General features: G+C 39.3%; 7 protein-coding genes across 7 annotated transcripts; 2 read left to right on the top strand and 5 right to left on the bottom strand.

Moving 5' to 3' along the window:
• Positions 1–343: 343 nt before the first annotated feature.
• Positions 344–2,023, top strand: GAS1 (1,3-beta-glucanosyltransferase GAS1; the record flags this gene model as incomplete). Its single annotated transcript, XM_056230560.1, has 1 exon — positions 344–2,023. One exon carries the CDS (start codon positions 344–346, stop codon positions 2,021–2,023), a length of 1,680 nt encoding a protein of 559 aa, XP_056084466.1.
• Positions 2,024–2,302: 279 nt separating this feature from the next.
• PSE1 (importin PSE1) lies at positions 2,303–5,572 on the bottom strand (the record flags this gene model as incomplete). Its single annotated transcript, XM_056230561.1, has 1 exon — positions 2,303–5,572. The coding sequence occupies one exon, from the start codon at positions 5,570–5,572 to the stop codon at positions 2,303–2,305; it is 3,270 nt and encodes a 1,089-aa protein (XP_056084467.1).
• Positions 5,573–6,361: 789 nt separating this feature from the next.
• Positions 6,362–8,797, bottom strand: NIP1 (translation initiation factor eIF3 core subunit c; the record flags this gene model as incomplete). The annotated part of the gene is made up of 1 exon (XM_056230562.1): positions 6,362–8,797. One exon carries the CDS (start codon positions 8,795–8,797, stop codon positions 6,362–6,364), a length of 2,436 nt encoding a protein of 811 aa, XP_056084468.1.
• Positions 8,798–9,092: 295 nt separating this feature from the next.
• Positions 9,093–10,046, bottom strand: UPA2 (putative methyltransferase; the record flags this gene model as incomplete). Its single annotated transcript, XM_056230563.1, has 1 exon — positions 9,093–10,046. One exon carries the CDS (start codon positions 10,044–10,046, stop codon positions 9,093–9,095), a length of 954 nt encoding a protein of 317 aa, XP_056084469.1.
• A 229-nt stretch (positions 10,047–10,275) lies between these two features.
• GLC8 (PP1-complex regulatory subunit GLC8) lies at positions 10,276–10,965 on the bottom strand (the record flags this gene model as incomplete). Its single annotated transcript, XM_056230564.1, has 1 exon — positions 10,276–10,965. One exon carries the CDS (start codon positions 10,963–10,965, stop codon positions 10,276–10,278), a length of 690 nt encoding a protein of 229 aa, XP_056084470.1.
• Positions 10,966–11,758: 793 nt separating this feature from the next.
• On the top strand, positions 11,759–12,583 carry ELP6 (Elongator subunit ELP6; the record flags this gene model as incomplete). Its single annotated transcript, XM_056230565.1, has 1 exon — positions 11,759–12,583. One exon carries the CDS (start codon positions 11,759–11,761, stop codon positions 12,581–12,583), a length of 825 nt encoding a protein of 274 aa, XP_056084471.1.
• A 159-nt stretch (positions 12,584–12,742) lies between these two features.
• Positions 12,743–14,674, bottom strand: TGL3 (bifunctional triglyceride lipase/lysophosphatidylethanolamine acyltransferase; the record flags this gene model as incomplete). The annotated part of the gene is made up of 1 exon (XM_056230566.1): positions 12,743–14,674. One exon carries the CDS (start codon positions 14,672–14,674, stop codon positions 12,743–12,745), a length of 1,932 nt encoding a protein of 643 aa, XP_056084472.1.
• Between the last annotated feature and the right edge of the window lie 4 nt (positions 14,675–14,678).

The following is a 14,678-nucleotide window of genomic DNA, read 5'->3' on the forward strand; positions in this document are numbered from 1 at the left end:
CGTTTTGTTTCCTTTCATTCTGCACTCGGTTTTCGTGCCGCAGAGGTGGAGAAGAGAAAAAGAAAAGTCGGGAAAAATGGCGAGGAATTTTCTACTTTTGGTATTCTCAAACAGGCTGCGCGGTTTATTAGTAAAGTAATCCGATAATCCTCGAGATTTGAAAACTTTTCCTTCTACTGCTGTTGACACGGATTTTTTATTTAAGAGGAAAAGTCGTGGTTATTTTTCCTCGAACATATTAAATATCCTTAAATATATGTGTCGCTCTATTAAACTATTTTAAACACTTTACTTTTTTTAGGAGTGTGATACAGCAAAACAACTAGATAACTAAACCCTAACAATGTTGTTTAAGTCTCTCACAACGTTAGCCACCGGTGCCGCTTTCTTTGCCGGTGTCGCAACAGCTGGCGATGTTCCGGCAATTGAAGTTGTCGGGAACAAGTTCTTCTACTCCAACAATGGTAGCCAGTTTTACATGAGAGGTGTTGCTTACCAAGCTGATACTGTAAACCAAACCTCCGGCTCCACTATCAATGATCCTTTGGCTGATTATGACAGCTGTTCCAGAGATATTCCATACCTCAAGAAATTGGACACCAATGTAATCCGTGTTTATGCGATCAATACCTCTCTAGATCATTCTCAGTGTTTGAAAGCATTGAACGATGCTGACATCTACGTTATCGCTGATTTATCGGCCCCAGATACTTCCATCAATAGAGACGAACCAAAGTGGACTGTTAACTTGTTCAACAGTTACAAAAGTGTTGTTGACGCCTTTGCTAATTATACCAACGTTTTGGGTTTCTTTGCCGGTAATGAAGTTACTAACAACTATACAAACACAGACGCCTCTGCTTTCGTTAAGGCTGCTATTAGAGACGTCAGACAATACATTAGCGACAAGGATTACAGAAAAATTCCAGTCGGTTACTCTTCCAACGATGATGAAAAAACCAGAGTTGAGTTGGCTGATTACTTTGCTTGCGGTGACGACGATGTTAAGGCTGACTTTTACGGTATCAATATGTACGAATGGTGTGGTAAGTCTGACTTTAAAACTTCCGGTTATGCTGACAGAACTGCGGAATTCAAAAACTTGTCTATCCCAGTTTTCTTCTCTGAATATGGTTGTAACGAGGTTAGACCAAGATTATTTACTGAAGTTGAAGCCTTATACGGTTCTAATATGACTGATGTCTGGTCAGGTGGTATTGTTTACATGTATTTCGAAGAAACCAATAAGTACGGTTTAGTGAGTATTGACGGTAGTGATGTCAAAACTCTAGATGATTTCAACAACTATTCCTCAGAAATCAATAAGATATCTCCAACTTCAGCTAACACTAAGTCTTATTCTGCAACCACAAGTGATGTCGCTTGCCCAGCTACTGGCAAGTACTGGTCCGTTGCAACCGCACTGCCACCAACTCCAAACGGTGGCTTATGTTCCTGTATGAACGCAGCCAACAGTTGTGTTGTCTCTGACGATGTTGACTCTGATGACTACCAGGACTTGTTCAACTATGTCTGCGATAAAGTTGAAGGAAATTGTGGCGGTATTTCAGCAAACGGTACTTCTGGTGAATACGGTGCCTACTCATTCTGTAGTCCAAAGGAACAACTGTCTTTTGTTTTGAACTTGTATTATGAAAGTAATGGTGGTAGCGACTCTAATTGTGACTTCAGTGGTTCTGCTACTTTACAAACCGCTACCACACAAGCTAGTTGCTCTTCCGCATTGAAACAAATTGGTAGTTTGGGTACTAACTCGGCTTCCGGTAGTATTGATTTGGGCTCGGGTACTGAAACCAGCACTGGCTCTGCCTCTTCTAAGGCTTCAGGCTCCTCTGCCAAGTCTAGCTCTGGTTCTTCCAGCTCTTCGTCTTCTTCAGCATCTTCTTCTTCTTCCACCAAAAAGAGTGCTGCTACCAACGTTAAAGCTAACTTGGTGCAAGTCGTCTTCACCTCAGTCATTTCCTTATCCATCGCCGCTGGTGTCGGTTTTGCTTTGGCTTAGGAGACGTCGATACCTACATAATAATTCCTATTTTCGATAAGGTTTAATATTTTACCATTGCGAGATAGTTTTTACGAAAAATGAAAAGTTGTAAAGTATAATTTTCTTTTTTTTCAATGCAAGTTTTATGAGATCCTATTCGTGATTATCACTGGTAGATTAAGAATCATATTATTGTTACACTATGTACACTTTACCTAATCAGAAAAGAATGACAATATTTATTAATATTCCCTACAGAGAATTACTTACTTAATATTGTTCTTTTATTAAACTTCTTTATGCAAACCATTTATGTACTTTTTCCATAATATCTGCTGGATATCTGTTGAAAATTGCCAAAGCATCATTAGAAGGCAAAAATCCTAACAATTTCTTGACTGAACTTATCACAGTTTGACTCTCCCTTTCAGTTAAACTTCTCTCATTTAAAGCTTGTATAACTGAATCAACTACCGTAGCGATATTGGATTGTGTGCATACAATCGGCGAGTTATTTTCGATTAAATGACCCAAAAATTGATAGTTGAATGAAGCAGCCTCTTTATCAGCAATCGTTGGCAACGTTTTAAACCAGTTCGCTGTGTATGTGTCTACATTGGGGATGTTGGAGTTGTATGCATATAGAATTTTGGCAATGGCTGCGCTGGCATTCTCAGTAGAGGAACGATTTTCTTCCAGCTTAGAGCCCGGAAAGTCAACGATCTGAACAAGTGTATCTAAAGTCGGTATGCAAACGTCAACATATGTAGATGGAGCATATTGTGCACAAACACCGATTATATAAGAAGCAGCTTGGCGAATGCGAGCGTCTGAAGAAACAAGACATTCAGTCACTCTTGGAATAAACGCACTCTTCATACTAGCGGTTTGCTCACCTCCGTATTGAATCAGATCACCAATTACCACTAATGCAAATATGACTAAAATTGGCTCATTATCTAACAGGAAAGTGTTTATCATGGACCATATATTTTCCAAATGCTTTAGATAATGACCGCTTGTGGTTTTCAAGACTGCAGCGATAGATTTGTTGATTTCATCGAGGAGGTCTTCGTCCGTAAAGTCTTCCTCCTCATCGATGTTTTCATTATATTCATCTCCATCGCCATGGCGATCCTGCATTCTTTCATAAGTGTCCGTTAAGTTTGCAGAAACACCCTTAGTAAATCCTGCTAGTTGATCTTCGCTTAGGCAATTTTCGCCCATCACTTTGATGCCATTTACTAGAGAGTTGTGGTAGACTTGTGTAATTTCCGGCATTGGTTCCGACATTAACCCACCAATTATTTTCGAGGAAGCCTTATGCCATAATAGTACTAACTCCTCATTTTGGGTACCAGTTGCCGCAAGTAAACAGGACAATAGAATAGGAATCAACGTTGCACCTGCAGCACGAACACCATCGTGTAAGTAAAAGTCAAGCGATGGTAAAGCTATCTCCTCCATTACTTCCTTAACATATACAGCAAACTGGCCGCGTAAAAGTGTCGCGTAGCTTTGCAATAGCTCCATTGCAGACACCTTATCGTCGAGAACAGATGTATGAATAGCAATGTGTTTACCTTGAACTTGAACAACATCCCAATCTGGATATTGCTGAAAATTTGCAGCCTCCTCTTCTTCAATTAGTCCGACGTCCTGTGTTGCTTTGGCAGTGATTAACAAAGGTGGGATAACGATCGGTAGCAAAGGAACAAAATCTTCCCCAAGGATTCGACAAATTCTGCTCCAACTTTGCTCTAAATATGATCTGAGTGCATCATCTTCGTCGATATCTGAGTTCTGTAAAGCAACCAAGATTGAGATAAGCTCTTGAGAATGTTCATGAAATTTCTCCTTACCAACAGCGAAACCAATCAGAGTGGCACATTCCATGCATTTACCTTTCAAAACGCTATTGTCTTTGTTGTCTACTTTCAAAACGTTCAATAATAAGGGCATTAAAGTATCATAGTACTTGATAAATTTATTCTTTGCTGCTTCGGCGATAAATGCAATAGTTGTTAAGGCCTGTTCTTGCACGTAAAGCTTGTTACTTTGTAAAAGAACCAACAGATTCGTCAAAAGACTGTCTAAGTAAGGTTCAAGGATATCCTTAGAGGCAAATTCAGAAAAGTTGACGAGAGCTGCCGCAGCATGGGTTTGAACTCTCGAAGTGCATTCTGATGTTAATTTAGATATCAAGGCGGGCAAAATTTTATCATGTGCAGTTCTTTGAATGAAAGGTGAAAAATCGGTAGATATTTGGCCCAAAACATTACAACATCCGTATTGAACTCTTGGATGAGAATCGTTAATTAAGGGAATCACAATATCTAAGATCTTTGGGATTTCACCTATTAATACGTCAGCACAACCTTCAGCAGCAGAGGAAAGAGCCATCATAGCCGCAAATCTTTCCCTCCATTCGGTTGATGTAATCATTTGCTGTAAATATTGAAACAAGGGTGCAGCCAGATATTCGCCGCCCAGTTTTAAAGCAACACGATCAAGAGCTTGACGAGCATGATCATATGTAACTTCCTCTTCATCGTCGGTGTCATCGGATTCTATCCATTCTGCTGCATCATCGTCATCTATGGACACCTCTGTCATCATGATTAAAGTGTCCATCACCAAAGTTTGTCCATAATTTTGATTCAATTTGCACATTTGAGGAGCATTCTCGCTAAATACCGTTAATAGTTCCAGCGCAGTAGTTCTTGCCGGAGGCTCTAAATCTTTGTTTTTTATGACAATGTCAGTAAATTGTATTATTTGGTCAAACATATCCTTAAACAATTTTGGTGCCAATTCCACCAACTCAATCAATGATTCAAAAACCGAGGCAAGGGCATCATCCTTACCATCATCTAGAAATCTTGGTAAACTATTCAAAAGACTTGGCAATAAAACACCTAATTTTGACCATTCACATTTTGGCAGCTGTTTGAAGTAGCCTACAAATGCAGTAACAGCAGAAATTTTGACATTATCACTTGCATCAGTGAAGCCCGACTGAAAAATTGGTAAAATGCTGTTAGTGTCAACGGCTGTAATTAGATAAGGTACCGTCGTCAAGATTCTGAAACTCGATTCTCTGAAATTTGGATTTCCACTCTTTAAAGATTCTATTAAAGCTTGTAATAGCTCTGGCCACGAAGGTAAATCATCTTGAACACATTCGGCAATTGCATCAGATAATTTATGCCTAATTGAGTCAGCCCTTTCTGACAAAAACCCTTTTAACAAGGAGGAACGTATTTGTACCAGAACTTCTTTTCTAATGTGTGTTATATTCTTGGACATAATCATAAGCTTTGAAGAAGGAGGAGCTTTCAACGCTAATTTTCTAAACAGAACAGCAGACAATGCTGCGACAGTAGTGTCTTGGGAGAAGGCGGCTTGTTCAGCCAAAAAAGTTAAAAGGTATTCGATATTATTCTCGGTAATCCATTCCTCACTAAGAGCCTTTTCAGCAACTGAACGTATCTGGTTGTCCGGAGAAGCAAATGCTTGCACGATCTGAAGCAACGTGCTATTGACTTCTTCTGGTAAAGCAGACATAGCGATGGCTCTGTTTATAGTTGAAATCTTGTGTCGCTGTGGTTAAGTGGCGTACAAATAACTACTTTTCGTTAGAACTATCTGCCACTTTGATCTACTCAGTTTGTTAGCCACTCACAATTTAAACTGCGCCAACTTTGATCACTATTATAGTCCCTTGTAGAACTATAATATACTTGAACTGTCCGGTTTGAATAGACCCATCTTTTTTTTTTTTTTTTAGTGAATTTCATTTTTCTTTTTTTTCCAGCGTAAAAAAATGAAAAATTTTTCAATTCCTGCAAAGAAATTGTTATCGTGCGGCATGATGATAATACCAAACATATACTTCAATTATAGCATAGCACCTAAAGGCCACTTTGGTTCCAAATTTATAATAAAGACTTCGTTTTTGGAGCAACGAAGAAGTTTTTGACATTTATTATTTATGCACTTCAAAAATATGTATTTTGTAGAGTAATAATGGCAAAACTGCATAGCCGTTAAAGTTTAATAGTTTGTATTATATTATAAAGAGCATTTACGTAACAAAAAAACTATATATTGCTTATGTGTAATGTACAGTGAAGACGATTAGATTCAAATTCTAAAACTGAAAATAAAGAGGTCGTTGAAAGAATCGGGAGAAAAAGATGAGCAATATTAAGAATAAAAACAAAAGTGGATATGGTCTATTCTTGCTATGTTTACTTGCTTTCTATATTATTTTTAGTAGCTGATGTTGTTCTTCTATCTACAATGAGTTTTCAATAAGAATGCTTTTTCCGGGTGTTTTTCTTTTTTTATTGATTAACGACGATTTGATGGTGGGTTAAGACGTTCTTTAGCGATTTTATATTCTTTGTTTAATTTGACCATGGCTTCTTCCAACTTAGTAATTTCGTCACCCTTTTCGACAAGGAAAATAGTTTTTTCATCGTTCAATTTGGCTGGAATTTCTAGTTCTGTGATAACAGATTGTAGAACTTCGACAACTTTATCCTCTGGAAGATCAAACAATTCGGCTAATTTAGCAACGGAAAAGCTTGAGTAGAATCTCTTGTAGGAGAAGAAGTAAGTCTTCAAAGATTCGACTTGTACTCTCTCGGTTAAACTGTTCAAAACAGTTTCCATGTTTGGCAATAAGGCCCAAGACTTTATTTCCTTCAAGTATTTGACAGAGTCTCTCCAGTTACCCTTTTGCATTGATTTGGCAGCAAATAAGACATAGTCTCTCAAAGTTTCTGGTGGACCCTGGAAACTTAACTTTTCATAATGTTCCAAAGAACGACGAATGGATTTTGGAGAGTATGGGATTCTCTTAACCTTAATACCGGAATAGAATGCAGTCATTCTTGGGATTTCGATCAATAAAGAGCATGTTAAGAAGACCACATCGATTAAATCTAGATTGATGTGTTGGTGGTATGGTAGACATTGTCTAGCACGTTCATCAGCTGAGGCATTATTACTAGAATTGATGGAAATTCTGTGCAAGGATTGTTGGCCTAAAATTTCTCTCAAGTGGGAACTTGATAAAAGATCATTCAAGATTTGATGACACTCTTCAATTAAACATAGTTTGAAGGCGGATAAACCCAATTGAACGACAACTCTGTTGAATAAAATTTGCAAAGAGGAATCAAATTGGTTGATGTTAGTTTGAACTTGGGAGGTCAATAACATGTCCTTTGCGGTTTGAAAATCTTTGTTTAATGCAGTGTAGTAAATGTTGTATAAAATAGCACGTTTTTTAACAGCGATATTGTTTTGCTTGGATAAGATTGTCGATAATCCGTCTATTAAATTGTCGACGTAATCATCGGAATTTAGTTGGTCTTTTGAAGTGAATTTGGATTGGTATTGAGCTGGTATGATTTCCCAAGCAGCAGTTTCCATAATCTTTATCAACTTCTCAGATTTGTAATAGATATGATCCAATCTCTTAACGAATGGACGAGTCAAAGCTGTTTCTAGGTCGTGTTCATCTTTCAAAGTAGCTTCAAAGTACAATTGAGTTCTCAAAATCAAATTGTAAACGAGCTGTTCGTCTCTTAAACGAATCAAATAATCACTAGAATGTGGATCGATGTTTAATAAGGATTTCATGAATTCGTCGTCTAATCTTTCAACAAATGAGAAAATGGAACCCAAAATTCTCTTCACCCCATTGGACTCCTCCTTTGGTTCATCTTCGATGAAATCGATTGGATCAGCGAACTCACTCACCTGGTATGTGTCGATAGTTTGGTCCAAAATAGACAATAAGTTACCAATATCGGTAAATGAAGATTTCCATTGATCGATTGGTTGATAAGAGAGATTAGCCGAGGCATCGAATCTTGATGGAATCAAAGTCAAATAAGCCATTATAATCTCATATGGTTTTTCAGCCACAGCCAGTAGTTCTTCCAGAGTGGAAATCAAAGATTGTTGATTAACAGTTTTCTTACCTCTTGAATCGATAATCGTCTGCAGTCTGGTAAAGTACCCTTCTTCCACGGCTAACTCATCACCTTGAGATGAAGTTTTGAATCCATTGACAGAAACATCCAAATCTGCGGTTGGCTCCCTATCAAAGGATTCTGGATCATTTCTGAATTTGGCCATTGAGTCTTCATTCTCTCTGGAAACCTTCTTGACTCTTTGTTTTGTGGTGTTATAAGCCCTGGCAACAGCCTTGTTTTTCAAGTCAGCTTGTTGAGTAGTATTCACAGCATCTTCCACTTGGGCAACAACTTTGATAAAAATGTTTGGAGTGCCCCAGTTTTGTTGTTGCGCTCTAATCAAAAGACGCGAGATCAGATCAAATTCATTGGAAATAGTCAACCAATCATCAGAATTCTCAGCTTGAGAGATCTTATTATATACATCTTGCATTTCATCCAGTAGTTTCTCCTTGGCAGATTTAACAACCTTCTTGTTATCTTCGTCATCAGATTCTTCGTCACTGGATTCATAGTTGGAATTTTTCAAAAATTTATTTGAACCTCCACCTTGTTTTCTAAACTCGGATTTTTTGAACCAGTCAGGACCATAAGGCTTTGCATCAGAGTCGTCAGAGTCTACATCAACTTCACTTTCACTTTCACTCTCATTGAAGAAAGAATCATCGGACTCTTGTTCCAATTCAGACTCAGAAGAGGAAGAGCTTAACAAATCTTCTTCGGATGAAGACAAAAGATCTTCTTCGGATGAAGAACTGGCAGCATCGTATTCATAATTAGACGAAAAGAAACGGGACATTTTCGTAGATCTGGGGCTTGGCAGGCTAATGTGTGAAGATTGCAAATATGTGCCTTGTTCTCCTTTTTTCCCTTTTATTCTACTCAGCTATAAACGCAACTACGAAAAAGTAGCTAAAGTTTTTCATTCCCTCCTAAGCTCTTTTTTTCATTGAAAAATTTTTCAACGGCGAGGAAAAGTGGAAAGAGAAAAAAAAGCTTGGTCGTTTCCAACGAGCAGTGGAAAGTGACAGTAATGATAATGATTGTGTCTCTAATATATACGTATTTATCTATTGCGCAGGGGTCATGTCAGGTCAAAATAACGTTGAAAGTGTGGTCAGTGTCATGGGGATCGCATCCATGACGTCCCGGGTGGCCACGGGACATAGCAACTGGGCGTCAAAGAATTCTTGAGGGCCTTGACACTCTTCAAATTGGTCCTTATCAAGTTCAAATGCCCGCGCAAGGGTGTCCCATGCAGAAAGCACCAGCAGAATGTTAGAAGAAGTTCCGGCGGCAGATAATGATGACAATGCAGGAATAGGAGTGTCTCTCGTGGTTAGAGGAACATATATTGATTGCGTATACCCTTCTTTTAAGGGGCCCTTCATGAACAAGTCTGTGAATGATGACGCTATACGAGTGTGGTATCCATAGTGCGAGTCCAATCCTGTAAAATCACCGTAGGCCTCCTGAGGGGATACGATTTTTCTTGTTATTGTGTCGATCGTGACTCTTGCGTTTATCGGCACCAACTGATTCTGCAGGGCCAATGCTTCGGGTTTCCCTATATTAATGTACTTGGTTTGTTTGAACTCCTTGCCTGTCTTTTTGCGGGCAGACGTGGGTTTCTGCATCTTGATGGTAAGACCCTCCCTATAGCGGCCGTGATCTTGCTTTTCGTATCTGGTGAAAGGAAGTGTGGACAACCTTGGCAACTTCGAGGCGGCCACCAAGTAAGGCCTGAATTTTTCGTTGAACACAGTATTACGAAGATATGGAGGGGTGACAAAGTATTGTAAAAGTGCCAGTATTAGTTTCGCATTCGAAATTTTCTTCTTGGACGTGCTCCTCTGTGGGTTGTCCTCAAGGATCACAAGCTCAGAAACATTGAATAATGATGCAACCTTGGCCACATGGTACACCTTATGCGTGATCTGTGAGAGGTTGCGACAATCAGCTACTAGCGTTGAGGGTATGCATAGCGAATAGTGTCTGGTGTGCGACAGTGGTTTCTCGACCTTTTTGAACTTCTTCATGCCACTCATCGAACTACGGAAATTTGCAACGTTATGGTGATAGATGCGTGCTGACGGCGGTGATGCAACAATGCTCCCGCCTGCTTATCATAGCTCATCAAGGAAATTTTTCATGTATTAAGCTCGTTGAAAACACGGTTCGTTCCGCGTGATAACAACCGTGTGCATTTGTATACCCAATAGGAGTAAAAATGGGGATATATTTAATATAAGTAAAACGTTATAAAGGTGTCATATTTTATTGTTCTTTTGTTATCGTAGCATCTTCGTCTTCGTCTTCTGATGCTTGGTGAGCTTTCTTGTTAAAAATTGCCCTTACGTCGTAGTGCTTTTTCCTCATTTCTTCGAATTTTTTATGCCTGGCCTCTGTTGAATCTTCGTTATTCTCGTCATTCGTCTCGATATCTGGCTGTTTGTTCTCTTTGATCTCGAACTCCGGTTCACCCAGGGACAAATCGTCGATATCGTCGTTTGCCACCTGTCCAGGCTTTTTATCACTGGAATTGTTATCCTCGTCCTCATCGTCATCGACTCTGTAGTACTCCCCATGAGGGTCGACGGCGCCTTGGTAGGGAGTCTTGGGCTCGTCTATATGGATGTCTTGGAACTGCTGCTTCGTTATCTCGTTTTCCGCCAAATTTCTTTGATTCCATTGAACTCGCTCCTCCGGCGTCATCTTTGACAACATGTCTTGTTCGTGCTTCAGTGAAAGAGTGTCCTTTGGAAGGAAGCCCTTGGACGTCCCGACTATTTCTACCTCCTCTTCTGCGTGACCTAGCCCCGGTACGTTCCTTTTGGTCGATGTCAATTTGGCATTCTTCTGTGTGTTCTCATAAACCTGTCTTCTAAACTCCTCTAGCGTTTCCGGATCCTGCTGCGCCAGCTGTTCTGGCGATAAGGCCAATGGATTTTTAAGTATACCTCCCATTGTTGCCGCTGATGTGTGATCTTTGTGATACAAAGTTGGTGAGCTATCTAATCCTTTGCTGTCAACTCGAGGTGTTATATTATAATTCTATTGGTGAAAGTTGATTCTCCCTAAAAAGGCGTCAAGGAAAAAACGGCGGCCGGGTAAATTTTCGACATAGGGTCACATCACTGAAGGGAGCGCTTGAGAGCATATCAAGTTACCACATTATTCCCTCACGTCGAGGTCTGTATTCCGCATAGTGCGGTATACACTTGGATACTTGCTTATACCCTTATGCATTTTTTTTTATCATTTCCTTGTATTGATTCAACCTTGCTTCAAGTTTATAACGTTATTGTTTTGTCGGAGAAGCTAAACATGAAAAATATGTAACAAAATAATCAAGATTTGAAGAAGCATATATTATGTTACTTTGAATGACAATGTGCACACAAGTACGACTGTTTGCTTTGAGCATGAGTACTGAACTTCACACAGTGCTGAATCTTGCGATCTTTTCATGCGCAACCAATGGGATACGGATGCCAGGCGGAGAAGAAGTCTTAGCCGTTGGTAATCATTACCATTGACCTCGCACCGTTGAAACTGGCACTTAAATGTAACTATTGTTTTGTATTAGTTTATTCACATCTATAGCTTTGTATCTTTGCATTTTTTCTAGACATTAATTAATAAGCGATGAGAACAAGATGAAAAATGAAAAAACGAAGAAAAGAAGTGCCAAGTGATTCCAGTCAGAGCAGAGGGAAATTTTTGTCCAACCTCCCTCACAACAACTAACCAGAGACCTATGAGTGGTGTTCAAAGACAAGATTTGGTCTTATTCAGTGACCAATCGGTCATGCCTGCTCAATTGTTCGAAAATAGCAATTCTCACAACCTATTCTTTATCACTCATCAATCCTCCACCCAGCCGCTCTGGCTGATCAACGCACTGGTAGAGGCGCATGTTGTGGGGTTTCCAGGCTCTCTTAATGAGTCCGTTCCATCGTCCTTATCCTCAGCAACTCACTCTCATGCCGTTGTTGCGTCGTTTATTCACGAGCAGAACCATTTCAAAAATTCATTAAACAAGCTGAAAATCCCATCCAACAGCTACACTGTTTTAGATTTCCTATCTGACTTCATGATTAATACCGTTGTAAATAGGTCAAGAGATAAAATACTAGCCGACCTGCTGGAAAAATTCTCAGCCGCTATTCAAAACGCCTCAGCTGACATTATTGTCATCATAGAGCAGCCAGAACTGCTATTATCCCTCATCAATGGCCTGACTTACTCAGAGTTGAACAATAAGTTTATTACACCTCTCCTGAAACAATGTCAAGTTCTAATCATCGTTTCCAACTCGGACATATTCAATATAGATGATTACGATTTCCCCCTTCGTTCCTCTAACTTGCAAAACTTCTACAAAACTTCTTTCATCAAGTCAGTGATTAATTTGAATTTAAACCCTTTGAAAAGCGGATTTGCAAAGGACGTAACGGGCTCATTGCATGTTTGTAGGGGTGGAGCACCCATCGCAACTCTTCCAAATACAAACTTACATGTGGTCGAGAACGAATACCTGTATCTAAGTGAAAAGGAATCAACGAAATTATTTTATCGTTGAATAATACAGAACACTATATAGGGGCTATACTACTTATTCGTATTTCCTTCGTTTTTTCTTTCTTTTTTTGTATGCGTTAAATATAATCGACAACAATATCACTGAAGATATGTGTAAATAACGCTCTATCAAGAAAAAAACAAACAAACGGTGACCTTATCATCTACTCCTTCTTATCCTTATTATGTCATCCAGTTTAAATTCGACTGCACACCTTGTCTTTATCAAAGCTAGTGCAGGCCATGTACTTCGTTCACCAGATTTTATCCAATATGGAATATTATCCAACTGACCTTCAATAATCCTTGTTAATGACAAACTTTTCATTCTAGGAACCACGGCAATCTCGGTAGCCGATCTGGGAGTTTTCTCATCAATAATCAGCCTTTTTATCATGGAACATAATAATCCTAAATTGTCCAACACCTCCATCCTATGTCTAAATTCCATGGTAGCAATATTCTTCAATTTTCTCTCCAAGTGATATTTGAACTTGAACGCCAACGGTTCCATTTCAGTAAAATTCAGCTGCGGTATGCCCAATTCTGGGATTATATATTCTGCTGAATCATTAGCTGCCGCCGAACTTGGCGGTACGGGGCTCATCATGGGCTCTGTTTCTATCTCTTCGACAGTTAATGCCTTTGCCGGCGATTGCGACAAGGGTCTGTGTGTTCTACCTACCGTATTGGCATTTATAGGAGGCATGTTCGGATAATGCTTGTAATAGTAATACTTTGACGTCTTGATTTCGTGCTTCAAGTCATTCACCACCAATGGTGCCAAGTATGGTCTTGCCAAAGAAACAATGAAATTATTAACGTTGAACAATTCCGTTAGCCTAGTATAAGGGCTTTCCGTTATACTCGGATTGGTAGCGTTTTCTGGGGTCAAAAATTTAACTTGTTTGTCCTTATTGATGTTGAGAAATGGTTCGATTTCATTTTCCAAATTTTTACATAACAACGATGTATCCTGTGAAATTACACCCGAACCAAGTGAACATTCAATTGCAGACTTGATTAGCACGTTTGGCGTCGTAACGTAATTTAGTAAATTAGGACATGATTTATCCGTTGGATGAATGACAATATTAAATACTTTTCCAGTGATTTGGTAGACCTCTTCAAACGTTTTCTCCTTAACTATATACTTCATAACAAACCGGATAAAAAGGTAAACATCTTGAGAGTAACCATGATGTATCAGGTTCTGAATCAGTGTTCCTAGATTTAAATGCTGTTCTAAGTTACCATATCCACAGCTTTTCAATAAATCTACATCATTCTTGATGATATTTATGAGGTTGTCATCCATCAATAACTGCTTCAGCTGATCGTTGGACAGGCAGCCAAACAAACTTGCGACACACGCACCCATGGAACTACCGCTTATGATATTAGGCATCAGATCCTGTAGTAATAAACCCTTGATCACCCCCAAGTGAAACAACCCAAATAACGAACCACCTTGCAAAATTAAGGCTGTAGTACCTAATGACAATTTACACCGTTGAAAAAAAGACGTTGGCGTCAAAGTTTCATTATTCAATATGTCCAAGCCTTCGAGTATCCGAGTCAAATATTGTTCAATGAGCAATTTCGTGCCCATTAAGGATTTCGTGAACAACTTCTTATCTCCAATTCCTGCGAAATTCCTCAACATGCAAGGTCCCGTGGTCGAGAACTTTTCCTTGACTACATCGTACTTCTCGTCCCTTAAGGTATTTTCCAGTATCGTGTACTGTTCGATGACGGAGTTGAAGTCGTACCTCCTCGAAAAGAAATTCCGTCGCCATAGATTCGCACCTGTTATTTCATCCACTACAGACGCTTGCTGACACCACATTTGATACGTATCACATTCGTCCAGTTTTTTGATAGCATTATAATAAATAACTCTCGAGCGCGGTCTGATATAGGTAATCAGCTTTTGAATCCAAAAGAAATAAATGTCAGTGATGACGTGTAGAATTTCCCACACAAACGGAGGTATATGGTCCAGTGTAGCATACACTATATGCAGTATCCAATTCTTCAACAAGGACGGTATCACAGCCGGTACCTTGGATTCCTGTTTAGCTTCATTCATGCTC

The sequence above is a fragment of the Saccharomyces kudriavzevii genome (assembly GCF_947243775.1).
Source record: "Saccharomyces kudriavzevii IFO 1802 strain IFO1802 genome assembly, chromosome: 13".
Classification (NCBI taxonomy): domain Eukaryota; kingdom Fungi; phylum Ascomycota; class Saccharomycetes; order Saccharomycetales; family Saccharomycetaceae; genus Saccharomyces; species Saccharomyces kudriavzevii.